The sequence below is a fragment of the Gymnoscopelus braueri genome, assembly GCF_963280865.1.
Source record: "Gymnoscopelus braueri genome assembly, chromosome: 22".
Taxonomy (NCBI): domain Eukaryota; kingdom Metazoa; phylum Chordata; class Actinopteri; order Myctophiformes; family Myctophidae; genus Gymnoscopelus; species Gymnoscopelus braueri.
In genome coordinates this window covers 32,910,528-32,926,532 of record NC_137624.1, presented here as the reverse complement: position 1 = coordinate 32,926,532, position 16,005 = coordinate 32,910,528, and the positions used below count along the sequence as shown (strand labels likewise).

Below are 16,005 nucleotides of genomic sequence, written 5' to 3'. Positions count from 1 at the left end.
TGTGATGCCTTGTAGATCAGGCAGGATGCAGGACACATATAATCGTCCACTCACTTGTACATTTATATGTACCTACTTAATCCATTAAGAATGGGAAAAGCATCTGTGTCATTTTAGATTTCTTTGGGCTATTCAAAAATAACAGATATACAAGCTTTGAGCTTGTAGATCTGCTTTTCTTTTTTTAATCATGAAAATGTGTGCAAATCTTTGAATATAATTTTTTAACTCAAATGTTTGGTTCTGGGGGGTCCCTGGAACAAAATATTTTGAGATGGGGGGTCCACTCCGTGGACAAATACATATCATTGTGGGCGTCCTTGACATGAAAAAAGTTTGAGAACCACTGCTATTATAGCAATATACGTTTTTTTTAAAAGACATTTGTAGAATCTCCAGAAGCAATGATTTGAGTTACAAATGTTCGCTTTAAAAAAAAAATATATATATATTCAAAGATTTGCTAAAATGTTCATGTTAAATGTCAAAATAGCTCATAGTGTGGCACTCTGTGCTCTGCTATGAGCTTGTATATCTGCTATTTTTGAATAGCCAAATAAATCTAAATTAATGACAGAGATGCGTTCCCGGATTGAATGGGTTAACTCTCCCCACACCCCTTCCTGCCACCTGCTGTTCAATTGATGCTAGTGACTGACCTAGATAAGATGACCATGCAGACAGGCCTTGGTCATTTGTTCTCATGTGTTTGTTACTTAGGCTTGTTTTGTTCTTGACTACAATGCTAAAAAGCAATTGACATAGCATAATATTTAAACAGATGCTATATGCTCATTGTTTACCTGGTATCCTATAGTTTCAATGTACAGATTGTTATTCTGATAGTGTATTATTTTTTAGACTGATGCTAGTTTCTTGGTTTCCCTGTCATCCTAGTTTCTTGAGGCACTACACTGTCTCTCTTCGTTTAACCCTTTAAGACCTGAGGCGATTCTTAAAACTGTTTTCTAAATCCTAACAGTTTTTTGAAAAAAGTATTTAAAAAAAAAAAATCACGATTTTTTTTAAATTGCAGATCTACAAGCTCATAGCGCGGCACTCGGTGCCGCGCTATGAGCTTGTATATCTGCTATTTTTTAATAGCCAAAGACATCTAAAGTGACACAGATGCGTTCCAGGTCTCAATGGATTAATGTATGTGTTGGCCTTGCTTATTGTGAGTCGCACTGGATAAAAGGTGTTTTCTTAATGCCTAAATTGTAAGTTGTTTCAGTATAATTATTCCCTTCCTCAAAGGGAACCTACTGTAGGCACTGTACATAACCTAGATCAGCGTTCCCAACCACATAACAGTATGTAGGGTGTGTGACTAATCTGATCCCTCGTGTGAACAGGAATACATTGAGATGTTGATGCCTCCACTCATCGCGAAATGGAACCAGCTAAAGGATGAAGACAAAGATCTCTTCCCCTTGCTAGAGGTGAGTGTCTGGAGCAGTTTGCCAGTTGCACACATTGCGGAGCAGCTAGGGTTAAACCAGGTCTATAATAATGTGTATACACCTTGCTTGATAACCGCTCATTTGAGGTGGGAATATTAACTTGCAACTGCAAGCCGTGGAATCAAGGACTGTTCTCCACGGAATCAAAATGTATTTCTCAGCAGATTTGAATCCTGGGGAGACTAACACAGCTGGGACTGTTAGGGGTTAAAGCGATAGTTCACCCTCAAAATGACTTTTACTATCGTATCGATTAGTCACCCCATGGAGACTTGAATTCATGGATATTCTTTTGTTTTTGTCGCATTCCTATGCCAATAATTTGATGACCGGCATTGGTCACAAAGAGTCTCCTTTGTGTCTCCTACCAAAACCGCTGCCTACCGGTCCACTGGTCATCAAATTATTGGCTTAGGAATGCGACAAAAACAAATAAATATCCATGAACTCAAGTCTCCATGGGGTGACTAATCGATAGAAAACAAGTATTTTTTGGGGTGAACTATCCCATTAAAGGTGCTATAAGTGATATTCTTTTGGTTTGAAACTAAATGTTTTTTTATTCTGAGTAGCAGGGGTTTCCCCTTCTCTCCAGCTCTTTAATAAACAGAAAATACATTTTCAGGTTAGACACCAATTTTATCCAATCAGGAGAGATAAACCATTTATCAGCTGTGTGATCGTTTCTTTGTTTCATCACGTCAAATTCCACTTGTTTATCCTCTATCCTGTAAGAGTTCTCTCTTCTGATTGGATGAAATTGGTATCCTGAACTGAAATTGTATTTTCTGTTTACTAAAGAGCTAGAGAGACAGTGAAACCCCCGTTACTAAACAAACACTCTATGGCAATGATTACTATCAAGATACAGTATATCGTCTGTCGGGTGGAAACATTATGTCCAAAAACTTTTCAGGATTCAAATTCAAAAACAGCAAAAGTAGCAGATCTACAAGCTCAAAACGCGTTGTGTTTCGAACTTGTAGATCTGCTATTTTTTATGCTTTTGTGTGACGTTGTAGTATGATCAAGTAGTCACATTAATTTATGAAAAAAACACAAAAAGTTATAGAATATGGAGATAAAAGGGTTTCTCTCCGACAGCAACGATATAGTAAATATATATTATATACAGTAGTATACACACTGACTGTTAGCTTGTTGTTCCTCACTGCAGTGCCTGTCATCCGTGGCCACCGCCCTGCAGAGTGGCTTCCTGCCCTACTGTGAGCCTGTGTACCAGCGCTGTGTCAACCTGGTACAGAAGACCCTGGCCCAGGCTGTGGTGAGTCTGCAGGGCTCACACTATTATATCCCCCCCCCCCCCCCCCCCTAGGATATGGATGCAATGCTAGGGATGGGACGATAATCGTTATTATCTCTCTCTCCTTTTTCTACACGATTTCAACATGTTTCCATGAACATTTTCCCTCGCTCCAGCTTCACCAGTCTCAGCCAGACCAGTACGAGGCCCCCGACAAGGACTTCATGATCGTAGCTCTGGATCTGCTTAGTGGACTGGCTGAAGGACTGGGAGGCAACATCGAACAGCTGGTCGCTCGTAGTAATATCCTCACGCTAATGTACCAATGCATGCAGGTAAGAACTACAAACAAACACCCTAATGCACCAATGCATGCAGGTAAGAACTACACACAGTAATGTACCAATGCATGCAGGCAAGAACTACACACAGTAATGTACCAATGCATGCAGGTAAGAACTACACACAGTAATGTACCAATGCATGCAGGTAAGAAGATATCTCACCAGTATTTGGAGTGAACATCATCAAACTACACAAACCAAACCTCCACCGAAGTCCAGTTTTGCTTTAATTGCATTCGCGGGAACCAAAACGTAATTTTTCTCTGTTCACAATATTCAGGACAAAATGCCAGAGGTCCGTCAGAGTTCGTTTGCGTTGCTGGGGGATCTGACCAAAGCTTGTTTCCAGCACGTCAAACCATGCATCGGTATGTACCGTACAGCCACGCTGATGTCATCTGCTCACTGTGTGACAGACAGGTCACTGACTTATGGCCCTGTCGGTTCCTAAAGCATATTCACTTTTCCTCTTCCAGCTGATTTCATGCCCATACTGGGCACTAATTTAAACCCGGAGCTAATATCGGTATGCAACAATGCAACATGGGCAATCGGAGAGATCTCTATACAAATGGGTGAGTGCCTCACTCTGGACTGTATTCATGCTATCGAGTTGTCTCGTGAATGATCAGTCACCTGCCTTTTTTTTCATAATGTATCTTCCCACCGCCGCAGGGCCTGAAATGCAGCCTTATATTGCCGTGGTGCTGCAGCAGCTGGTGGAGATCATTAACAGGCCAAATACCCCAAAGACTCTGCTGGAGAACACAGGTACCACATGGCGGCGCTACTGAGCTAGCCAGGCCGCCACACACACACACACAGGGAGGTGGCCACACACAACAGTATACAGACAGAAGTCTCTCTCTCTGTCTGGAGTAGGGGTGCAACAGTTCATCAAAGTCATTGATTGACTCGATCATAGAAAAGAATTGATAATTTGTCATTTAATAAAATAAGCGATTCATAAGCGATCCCTATTTTGGGCATGTCATTATAGGCAAAATAAAAAAATAAGACACTTTCATTGTTTTTGAAAGTGTTTACACTGTTGTGCGACAAAGTGTAAAATAGGACTTGAGTGGTTTATCGGTTTGTTGATATATTTATAAAATATATATATACAGTATATGTATTTTTTTAAACGTGCTTCTTTAGTATTCGAGTAATCAAAAAAGTAATCGATAGGATATTAGATAAGACGATAATTTGTAGTTGCAGCCCTACTCTGGAGCGCCTGCCCTACCCTTTAATCTTGATCTGAAAACCTGCCCCAAGCCTTGGCCCTTACAGGTTCTGTCACTCTCCCCAAAATATCCAAACTATTTAACCACTTTAGCCCTGGTGTCACTATTTTGGGTGTGACATTATGGGCCAAAAATAATGACTTTGTACAAAAATAACACATATTTTCCCCACGTGAAGTGGTTTATGGGGGGGGGGGGCTAGATTGAAGGTGCTAGATTGAAGGTGCTTTTGGGTTCGAGTTCAATACTTGGATTCTTGAATCAAGCGAGCCATGTTAAGTGCCCAGGCTTGGAATGAACTGATCTGGATTCAGCAATCAGGTTAAGTAGCTTGTAGGAATGAAAGAACATGCAGAGCACAGATAGGCGGCAAGACAGCCTCATTTACAGTAAATATTACCTTAAACACTTTGGACAAAGAATGTTGATGAATTTGCAGTCAGATTATAGTTGCTCTTTAAGTCATCAAAAAAGGAAATACCTAAACTGATTCTTGTGGTGTTGAGAAAAATATATATAGGCACCTAGCCTATCGACTTTAGGAATCACGGTTACACTCTGCTCTGCACATTCAATTGAAAGTTGTGCTTTCATGAGCCTAAATTACAATTTAAATTAACAATAGCTAATTGAAGGGTGAAGTGTAACCTGCTCGAAATAATAGAACACTAGGGACTCTGTAGATTGTGTTCCTGTTTGTTTGTTGTCAGTTTATTTATTTGTTGTTTTGAGTTACTGTTCTTTAAATGTGAATGCATATCTGCCAATAGATGTTGAATGTTGTTAAGAATGGCAAATGTTTAATGCAGGATACATACTCAGCCACCAATTTAGCAAATCATTCATAGAATATCTAGAGCTATAGATTTGCACAGGAACAGGACAGATTGTAGAGAATATAATACGACACAAAGTGCACAAAACTCACGTCGTGTTCCTGTGTAAATCTATAGCTATAGAGACTTCAGTTTAAGAACCATTCCTCCACTAAGCCTTGCGTTGCCAGGCGATCAGAGATATCCACCCACAGATACGTTTAGGCCAGCGGTTCTCAAACGTTTTGTTTTTTTAATTTCAAGGACCCTCATAATTCTCAGAGTTACAGACCTGTAAGATTTGATTTGATTTGATTTTGGCAAAAATAATTACAAGTAATCACAATATAACTTAAAAACCCAGGATAAACACATAAAAGCGTAACGAAACACTTGTTTCCAATGTGATCCTGAACATTTGGAACCCACTGAAGGAACCATGAGGATCCCGCATGGACCCCGCTTTGAGAACCACTGTGTTTAGGGAAATCTACATTCAATGTATGGGCTAGAACGGCAGAGAAAGCCAGCAGTATCAAACCTACGCCTACTGCTTGGGAAACCAGTACAGTTAGTTTTTGAATCTCCTAATTGCTTTACACAGTTTTAGCCCCTACATTGAATTTAGATGTCACCAGTAAGGCCCGTCACAATTATTACATAATCTCCTGATCGTGATTATTTGAGCTAATAGCTATTATTTTTGCATAATCGTTAGAATAGTTTCCATTCATCTGTATAAAAACAACTGGATGAAATTAACAGGAATGTCATATTTCCATCATTATTCCTGTCGTTGTCCAATCTCTTTCAACCACTTTCGACTTAGCTTCCCTATTTTGGGGATGTAGTGCAAAATAAATTCCCAAAAGGTTGCGATGTGATACGTGAGCTAGTGGGTCAGCTATTTTATCTTTGAAAATGTATGAAAGTATAACATTATTAAGTATATGGCCTGTTTTGGCCACAGTACATTATTTATTTTGATTATTGGCACCGGCCATTGTCAGTCATTACTTTGTATATTTCAGTAATAGACTTTGTATATTTAAATTAATTGTCCTATCTGCGCAATGTGCAATTGTTTGTTTACAAAGCCTAAAAGGCAAACGTAAAATGGAATTTTTATTCATACCTTCCAATGTTCAATGTCAAAAACAGAATTCAATCATTCATCAAAATTATTTGTATGACAATTAATCGTCAACCAAGATTTAATGATCATGGCAACTGGAGATCTCCGATTGTCTGGCTACGCAAGACTAGTCCACGACTGGGTCTAAAATGTATGCTGAAGGCTGAAGGCCAATACATGCTCCTTTCCACGTCCAAACATTTGTTCGGAAAGGGAGGTGATATACTGTTCACTACAAATTGACGCCATTTTTTTATTGATTTATTGTCAGAAATGTTAAACAGCACGTGGTACAGTAAGACATTAAAGCTATAAGGATAACACATAAAAGTCCTGGGGACTCGTTTCTATTGTGGTCCTATGTATTCAATTCATCGACATAACATACAAAATTATCTCAATAATACATGTCATCAACAAATACGAACACTATTATGTGCAAAAGGAATTACATTTAACTCCCCTTGAGGTCTCCTGATAGATGTTTTTCAGGCCAATTTTTAAATAAACAAGTATTACACATCCTTTAATGGATTGTGTCAGGGCATTCCACATTTTGGTGGCAGAGCAGCAGAATGAGAACTTTCCCATGTTTTGTTCTAAATTTGGGTGGTACCAGATCATGGTCGCTCCGTCTAGTGTTGTGGCTGTGGGTGTCGCTCACTTTGGAAAAGTAGTTTGACAGGTACAGTATGAGGGTAATGAGGGCACTGTCTCTTTGACTATTCAGAACTTTTTTTGTTCAAGGTTTCTTTATTGGTATTTTCCTATTCACATACAGGTCAATAAGACAAAAGCATACAAAAACAGTGTATGTTACCCCTCCCAACCCCCAAAGTTCCTGCTCCAAAAGAGCCACAACCCTGGTATCTTGTTGTACCATTAACGAAAAAAAGACAATACAAAAAATAAGACACATTTGCAATGAAAGTTTAAAGAAAAAGTTAAACAAGGATAAAAAATGTCAAATAAGTTAAGTATACACAGCAGAATATGTGACTATTCGGAACTTCTAATGGCCTGTCTCAGAACTTCTTTCTCAGAAAGTTCCTGCACCCCCCAGATGTCCTGACACTCCGAACTAATTTAGTTCGGAAAGCCTGTCCAAACCGGAAGTCTTTTCCAGACATCGGAAGGAGCATGTATTGGTCCATAGTGAGTGAGTCACATAATACCACAGCAAACAGGTGGAAGTGGCATCAAAAGACACTAAAGACCGCATATGTCACAAACATATTATCTGTCTCTGATCTGTTGATCCTGCACTGAACTCACTGTTTCTAATTTAGCCTATCATCTGCTTTCTGCATGTGTCATTGGATTGTTCATAAATGCCTGTTTGTTAATGAGAATGTTGCATAGTTCTGTGTCTTTTAAACTTAGGTTCCTCCTTCCTCTGTGCCTCATAAGAACCTGCTGTACTGGACACTATTCTCCTTCCATGTAGTTGGCTTGGAGTAATCTTTCATTTCTTTAAAACACAGACAAAAACAACCACATATTTCTGTTGGTTAGGGAAAATTAACATTTTGTGAGTTTAAGGGAGAAATCTCTGAAAGCCCCAACCTTTTGTGTCAGGACACATGCTCTTCAGTTAGCTTGTTGTGTCTTACATTAATTGAACATGTTTAACATCTGCTAATGGTTTTCAAATTTCACAAACCGAATGCATGGGCTCGAACACAAGTTATTGTTTGATCGACATTATTTGGCACGCCACATTATTTGCCTCATGATTGTTGATGTGTGGTCAGTGTTCTCCCTTAAACGTGTTTGTTTTTAAGCCTGATTTGTACTTTGTCATACGACAATGTCCCGCGCCAAACAATAGCCAATCTTCAAGCTCACAACGCGTCGCATCGCAATGCGTTCCGAGCTCGTAGATTGGCTCTTTTTGCCGTGGGACACCGTCATACGACAGCGTACAAATTAGGCATTAGAGTGTCATATTTTTATGTTCTACCCCATTAGCTATGGGGGCAGTATAATAATCAACACTAGTGAAATCTTCTGTTTGTTATCACACACAGATTCTGTTGATTTATGTTGTTTCTGAGTTGTTTGTTTTGTTCTTTATTTTTCTCCCCCCTCCCCCTCCTCTTCATTGCTCATGTCTTGGTTGGCGTTTGGTGGTGTATAACCGTGATTGCGTTACCTTAGCAATAACAATTGGTCGTCTTGGTTACGTTTGTCCTCAAGAGGTGGCACCCATGCTACAGCAGTTTATAAGACCCTGGTGTGTATTATTCAATCTTTTATTTAATTCATCTCCTCTTCTCTTCTCTTCTCTTCCGATCTGTCCGTCTCTCAGGGGCCATGTCCACAGAAAGCTTCTTTTTTTTTTAGCTGTGTCAGTGCCTTTCCACCATGCATTTCTATGATAAAGACCTTTCCACCATAAAGACCTTTCCGCCATGCATTTCTATGGTAAAGATGCGCTGGAGCACTCATCTTCCTGGCACCGAGCATCGCATTTCAGCGCTCTCGGCGTCCAGTGTTTCTTTTTGTTTTGGCTGAGGCGCTAGGGCGCGCCTATCTTGCCCTATCTTATCTTTTATAATTTTGAAGAATATTTTTAAATAGTTCAAAAAAGCCGATCTACATCAACACGTTGTGAGCTTGTAGATCGGCTATTTTAACAATTTTAAAATGTTTTTCAAAATAATAAGAAATGCCTAAAAAGTTAAGGCATAAGGGGTAAGGCAAGATAGGGCCAGCGCTTCAAGTTGAAAATAGTCAAACTTTTGAAGTGGTGCGCCGCTCATCAATGTCACGTTAGATCCTCCTGGCTGCAGTCAGTGTCAGTAAATTGTTTTTTTTGATTGATTGGGTACTTTATTAAAAGTTTGCAATTTGTCGCTTTACAATGATTGTTAAAAGGATAACATCAATGTGGTCCTGTGTATTCAATTCATTAAGACCGCAGCCATGAGAAGTGCCATGTTTACTGTTATTTCAGCTAGGCTGTTTGTGCTAATAATAATGCAGATGACATGATCGTTTGAGCACAGCAACGACTAATTGGTTTGAACGTTGCGGGGATCAATAAATGTTTCTTAGTAAGAAGCGCTCTGGATACGATATCCAAAGCATTCCTCCACTCACAAACGCTTTCCGTGGACATGGCCCCTTACCTAATCTCTTTCCTACTGTCGCTGTCTTCCTCTTCTACCTCTTTACTCCTTCTCTTGCTTTCTTTATGAAAGAAAATCTTTTCTTGTTTTCCCGTTGGTTTGTTTCTCATGTATTGTTTTATTTCAATGAATCAATTCGTAATCATTGCCAACCATGTTACTAATCCTGTCCTCTTTCAAGGTCCTATCTGTGATTTGTTTTGCCTCTGTAGCACTTTCATGTATTATTACATTTGATTTGTTTTAATTTCTACTTTTTTGTCGTTGTTAACTGTCGCTAACAACCTACACGATGCATGGGATCAGACTGTCACATGCATGCTGGTTCAACGAGAGCATCCCCTTCTTATTTAGTAGTTGTCCAGCTGCATGTGCCTATCCTAGAATACCCCAAAACCTTCTCTAGTTGAAGTGTAATTTAATTTAACCACATCAACCCTAGTGGACGAAAACAGGAGGGGGCCTAGTATAGAGCCTTGGGTGTAAGGTATAAGTATATAGGGTTAAAGTGGTTAACTGCCAAGGTAGATTATGCTGAATGCCTTACTCCTAGACACAGCTAAAGTGTAGTTATTGTCAGAGCGCAGGAAGTAGGCTAATCATTTGATAAATAAATAGTACATAATAATAATAATAGCAAGTTTTGTTTTTAAATCGGTTTGATGTGCATGCTTAAATTTGCTACTTTCTTAGGCTATTTGAAAGTATTTTTTCTCCTCACAAGAAAGTTTGATATTTGCAGTATGTTTACATGCTGGAGTAGAAAAGGCACTTTCATATATGATGATACACTACTTAGCATTAGATTGCATTTTATACCTTTCCTCAACTTTTTCCTGCAATAAGAATGATGAATATGTCCAGTTTCTCCAACCTGAAAATCCCTTGTTTTGTTTGCACTAATAGAGTCAATACATACCGTATGGTATGAACATATCTATCAAGGTTTATTGGATTGTCGTTGGTGCTTAATGTGGTCGTGCTTATCGCCAGGTGCACTTCTCTACGAAACATAAGAGACAATGAGGAGAAAGATTCGGCGTTCCGCGGCATCTGTACCATGATCAGTGTGAATCCTGGAGGTGTAGTGCAGGTGAGCTCCACCACAGAGGCTGGTAACCGGAACGGTTGGTACTAGGCATGTAATGATTCACTCAACTCACGATACGATTCGAATCACGATACTAGGTTCACGATACGATTTTTCACGATTTTTTCATCACAAATTTATTTTCTAGACAAATGACAATTTTTTAAAATAATTTCTTACACAAATCCAGTATTTCCTCTCTTTTATTATAATTTTTTACAATACTGTGTTTTCTATTATCCTCTTTTCAATACAGTAGCAAATGACTTAAAACCCATTTTTAATCAATTTTCTTACAAAGATCCTGTATTTTCTTCTCTTGTTTTTTACACACCCTCTGCTGTTTGCATTGCGATACTTTTTTTATTACATTGATTTAAATTGTCACCAGTTTGAATCGATTTTAATCGATTTAAGATAAATCGTGACATGCCTACAGTACAACAAACTAGTCGTTACAACAAACTAGTCAGACCGCTCGGCCCCAGCGGTTCTTGCATTCTTGTATTCGTTTTACTGAGGTTAAGTTTAGGAATAAGGTTAGGTTTAGGCATAGTTTTACTGAGCTTACGTTTAGGAATAAAGTTACGTTTAGGCATAGTTTTACTGAGGTTAAAGTTGAGGAATACCTGGTGACGACCGTTCCGAGGTCGGCGGATTTGACCGGGTCGAACTAGGTTGTTGTACCGACCGTTCTTGTATTCCAGAGACTCCCCTCAGTAGAACAAAGAAAATGAATGTGTTTAAAGGTAGGGTAAGTGATATTGTTTATGGTTAAAACAATAAAGAAATATATCAAAAATTAAGAGTGCTTGTTCAGCAACTAGGGTCTCCCCCGTCTCTCCAGCTCTTTGATAAACAGAAAATACATTTTCAGGTGGGTTGCCAGTTTCATCCAATCAGGAGAGGATGAAACTGGCATTTATCAGCTTCAATTTGATAGTGTTCCGGTTTCAATCGTGTCCGCTCATTTCTTTGTGTCTTCACCTCCAATTTCACTTGTTAATCCTGTTTGACTTAAGAATACATTATCCGTTTACTAGTGCTGGAGATACAGGGAAACCCCTTGATACTGAACAAACACTCTATAGCAACGATTACTATCAGAATAATAGAGCTATTTAGCACTTATTTTAACAAACAAAAATCACTTACTGCACCTTCATCTCGATTGAAATACCGTGTTGCCTCAGCTTCCTCCTTCACTCTTTTAGGATTTTATATTCTTCTGTGACGCAGTGGCCTCCTGGGTCAATCCCAAGGATGATCTACGTGACATGTTCGGCAAGGTAAACACGTTTCATTACTGCGAGGCCATACACCCAAGGCATTAAGGTTAACTAATGGCTCTTTTTCGACTACATTAACGAAGTGTCGAACCGTGTCGTGCCGTGTCAAGTATTTCACAGTATTTCAGTATTTCACAGAGTTGTTTCCATACTACGCTATACGGCTGGGTTTCAGATAAGGTTATTCAGAACGTCATATGCGTTTCGCTCAGGAGGTGCTACTAAGCCTGAGATCTGTGTGGAACCTATAGACCAGACCACTGTTTCCCAAACAGTGGGTCGGAACCCATTTGTGGGTCGCGGGCCTATTTTTATTGGTCGCGAGTAGATATCCCTTTATTTTTTGTTTCCTATGTTTTGAGTTTTTTTTTTTTTTTCAAAAGATTAAAACATTGAATTCAAACATTTTTCAAATGAATTTCATGAATGAAAAAAAAAAAAAAACTTTTAAGAAGTAGTGAAAAAAGCTGATCTTCAAGCTCACAACGCGTCGCATAGCGACACGTTGTGAGTTTGTAGATCTGCTATTTTCACTAGTTTGGGTCCTGGGGAGACATCAGATTTCTCTTTTGGGTCTTGAGCTAAAAAAGGTTTGGGAACCCTTGACCTAGAAGACTATACCATCATTTTTCAAAAATTATCCATACAAGCTCATTTTTGTGAGCTTATAGATCGTCTATTTTTGCCTTTTGTGCGTACCTCCCCCTTCAGGGGTGGTTCTGGTTATAATGTGAACGTGTGACATCATTGTATGATGAAGTATACAGTACGTCAATCAGAGCTTCTTACCCTTTCTTCCGTTTCAACCTTTTCACGATTTGTGGTGCACTATGACCTTCCAAGATACAACATAGATGCTATTTTGAGAGTGAATAATGTTGTAATGGGTCTGAAGTGCTGCCTGGTGGTGCTTTTGTTTTGTTCTTTTTTTCCTTTTCAGATCCTTCATGGCTTTAAGAACCAGGTGGGCGAGGAGAACTGGAGCCGTTTCTCTGATCAGTTCCCCATGCCTCTGAAGGAACGGCTGGCAACCTTCTACGGGGTCTAACCGGTTCCATGGTCAACGGCCCTGTTCTTTGGGGTCAGTTTATTCTAATCTTGTGTTTGCCCCAATCTAGGGAAAAACCCGAAGGTTGATGGTCAAGTAGTTATCTAAGGAAAGCAGGGAGAAAGCACAGCACATACTGTATACAAAAATAACTGCTTGTGTCAAGCTGTACCCAAAACAATGAAGGCCAAAGGTGAACAACATAATAACAATATAAGGTGCAATTCTACAATAATTGCCACACAGGGTTTATTGCTTTATTATATGTCATAGTCTAACACACTGTTTCTCAACGTTGGGTCCTGGGAACACCAGGGGGTCCAAATGGATCCTTATGGGTCTGTAACTCTGAGAGTGTACAAATGGAACCAAATTGGACCCATGGAAACCGGACGAATCTGCCAGTGCAAAAAAAAATAATCCCTTAGCCTGGGATCCAGACTGCTTCGCTACGTTCGCTGAATTGTTTTTCTCACCCTCTACACTTGAAAGCCTCCTATCTCCATGCTTCTGATTGGTCTATAGGGGGGGGGGGGGGGGGGGACGGTCGGGACCAGAGGCGTACCCACTGAGGCAGGACAGGCGGTCGCCTGCCCAACTAAGATCTCGCCTCCCCTAGAAAACCCAAATAACCCGAAAAGGTGTCATGCGTGCTTAATGTCCTCAAAGTCACACATCCAACAAGCTTTGTATTGAGCAGATTGGACCTTCCGTTCCAGAGATAATGGCCAAAACATCTTGATAACGGCCACTTTCGCCGGTTTTCGATTGAGTTGAAATTTCTTTTTTGGGGCTAATAAAAATCTTGCCTGCCCTAAATGTAATTCCTGGGGACGCTACTGAGCGGGACCAGTGTTGTCCAATGTAAAACCTGCCTACGCATATCAAACTTGGGGGGGTCCTTGAAATGAAAAACAAAACATGGTTGAGAACCACTGGTCTAACGAATGCTTTCTTTTTTTCCTTTGCACAGGGTCACATTCACTATGGGAGATAGTAGGGAACCTCTTTTCACCAGGGGACATGTCACCGGTTAACCCTATACTGGGGGGAGGGGACTGCTGGGCAAGGGACAGCCTTCTGGATGGGGTTGGAGCCCCGGGACAACGCCTCCTCCATGCACAGGGGAGGGGGGCATGGAACTGGCAGAACAAGTCATTCACATCTCAATCAGGAGTCATTATATTCAGCAAGGCCACTTGTTTCTCTTCTCACTTTTGTTCAAAAAACATTGGCCTTGGGGCTAAAACGCTCTATGGAAATAGAAAAAACACAAACAAACCAACCGTAAACTGGCAATAGTTTTGCAAGCCTCAGCAAAGCATTTGCCCTTTTTTCCCTTATTTTTTTGGTGAAAAAAGAGGTTACATACATGGGGGTTGTTGCTGGAATCCTTCTTCATGGAAGAATGATTCTTTTTTTAATAAAATCCTGTTAGCCGGCACTTAATTATGCTGTAAATGATATGGCAATGAAATACACTGAATTATATAATAGAAGTAAGAGATGGTTAACAATCGGGAAATAGCTGATGGGATAGAACTAGGTGTAAGGTCCAACATAAAAAAATATGTTTTAAACTGAAACTAGATTGTATCTATTAAGGAACTCCAAGCGATGGCAACAATGCTGATAACGATCACAACGGTTCAGCGTGTGGCGATCGTGCAGCACCGCATATCTCGTCTCTGTAGCTATCAGCCAAATTGTTTCACTGATGTAACGTGTCTCAACGAAGACTCAATATTCTTAATCAGGGCAAATAAGGCTGTTGATTTTATGTGACTAGAGTGCATAACGTTTTCTTTGTGGGTTTTAAGTGGCCTGACTTAAAATTAAGGTAGCATGCTTGAATCTAAATGAGAAGCTAAGCTATACGGCGGTAGAGTGATGTGTGTTCTGTTGTGTTGTGATTGTCACCATTGCCTCTGTGATAAGGCTCTACTTTCAGCCAGTAAGTTTGAAATAAATAAGAAAATGTGTCCTTGTCCATCACGCAGAGAAATGCAGTGTTCAACTGTAGTGTAGCCGGACTGGATTCACAAACCGACTTTAGGCGTTAACGTAAGCCAGACAACAACAAATTGTAACTGAGCAAATCCCTCTACTTGGTTCTGTGCTGTGAAATTTGCGCGCTGTTGTACAAGGACATTTATCAGCAAGCATATCAAAGTGTAAGATGCTTACAAGGCTTTATATGGTCAGAGCTTCTGGAAGGAAGGTTAAGGACTGGAGGAAATAGCATATAAGGTAGTGCAATGGTCATCATTTTCTCCTCGACTGTTGCAACAATAATGGGACACGTCCTGTCCCACTGATGTGTTTGTGATATTGGCTGTCGATTCCCCTAACAAAACATCTAAAAAATGTTTAAAAACATAAGTTTCTTTTTTTTTCGGTGTACTGGAATTTTGTTATTAGTGGTTCTCCTTTCTGGTCCTAAAACGCATGATTTGTAGGATGATTGTGTAGTGCTGAACGGCTGTTGTTCTTACGGGGTACATGGATGCCTGATCCCTTGCATGTTGGTCGCCCCGTACGTCCCGACATAGATTGGGATAAGGGGGGTTGGGTGGGAGGGAAAGGGAGGGGGAGCTGCAATAAAAATGTAATTAAATGATAAAATGATGGTTTCTCAACCACTTAAACCCTATATACTATAGTTGACCGGAGTCCCCCAGGTCTCTAAACCAGGCCCGCATCCTGTTTTTGCTCTACACTAAATAGCCGATCCGCTATTGTCGCCGAATGTTCGCCCCCCAGAATACAGACGCTAAAGGGTTCATGTGGTTAACCGTTAGTTAACAGTTGGCAATTCATTTCTCAACTGAGTTTAAGTTTCATATGCCTCCTGCATGAGTGTTCTCCGTTAAAACTTTTTACCCCACAGCTTTACATTATTCTTTTCAGATACTGTGAAACAGTTCTTGGAATAGTCCTATTTGTCTTTGTTTTGTATTTTTCGTTGTTGTTTTTTTGTCGAAAGGCAAATCTGAATGTATTCCATGATGGGCTGCAGTAACGGGGAGGAGGGGTGGGACGATAATCTTTATTATCGTAGATCGCGATAAAAACCCGCTCACAATAATCGTATCGCGGAGGTTTAAATTTATCGTGAAATTGTCCTCCGTCATACACTGGGATGAATTGGTTTTTATTGAGCTGCAAATTCAGAC

General features: G+C 40.0%; 1 protein-coding gene across 2 annotated transcripts in view; it reads left to right on the top strand.

Moving 5' to 3' along the window:
- tnpo1 (transportin 1) overlaps window positions 1-15,371 on the top strand; it is a 49,309-nt gene extending 33,938 nt beyond the window's left edge. For both annotated transcript variants that reach the window (XM_080419204.1, XM_080419205.1), the window contains 11 exons: window positions 1,356-1,442; window positions 2,641-2,748; window positions 2,904-3,062; window positions 3,352-3,439; window positions 3,548-3,646; window positions 3,747-3,842; window positions 8,429-8,504; window positions 10,396-10,495; window positions 11,707-11,781; window positions 12,722-12,862; window positions 13,803-15,371. In XM_080419204.1, the coding sequence (XP_080275330.1) occupies window positions 1,356-1,442; window positions 2,641-2,748; window positions 2,904-3,062; window positions 3,352-3,439; window positions 3,548-3,646; window positions 3,747-3,842; window positions 8,429-8,504; window positions 10,396-10,495; window positions 11,707-11,781; window positions 12,722-12,829 (996 nt within the window). In that variant the 3' untranslated portion in view covers window positions 12,830-12,862; window positions 13,803-15,371. The remainder of the gene's footprint in view (window positions 1-1,355; window positions 1,443-2,640; window positions 2,749-2,903; window positions 3,063-3,351; window positions 3,440-3,547; window positions 3,647-3,746; window positions 3,843-8,428; window positions 8,505-10,395; window positions 10,496-11,706; window positions 11,782-12,721; window positions 12,863-13,802) is intronic.
- Window positions 15,372-16,005: the final 634 nt, after the last annotated feature.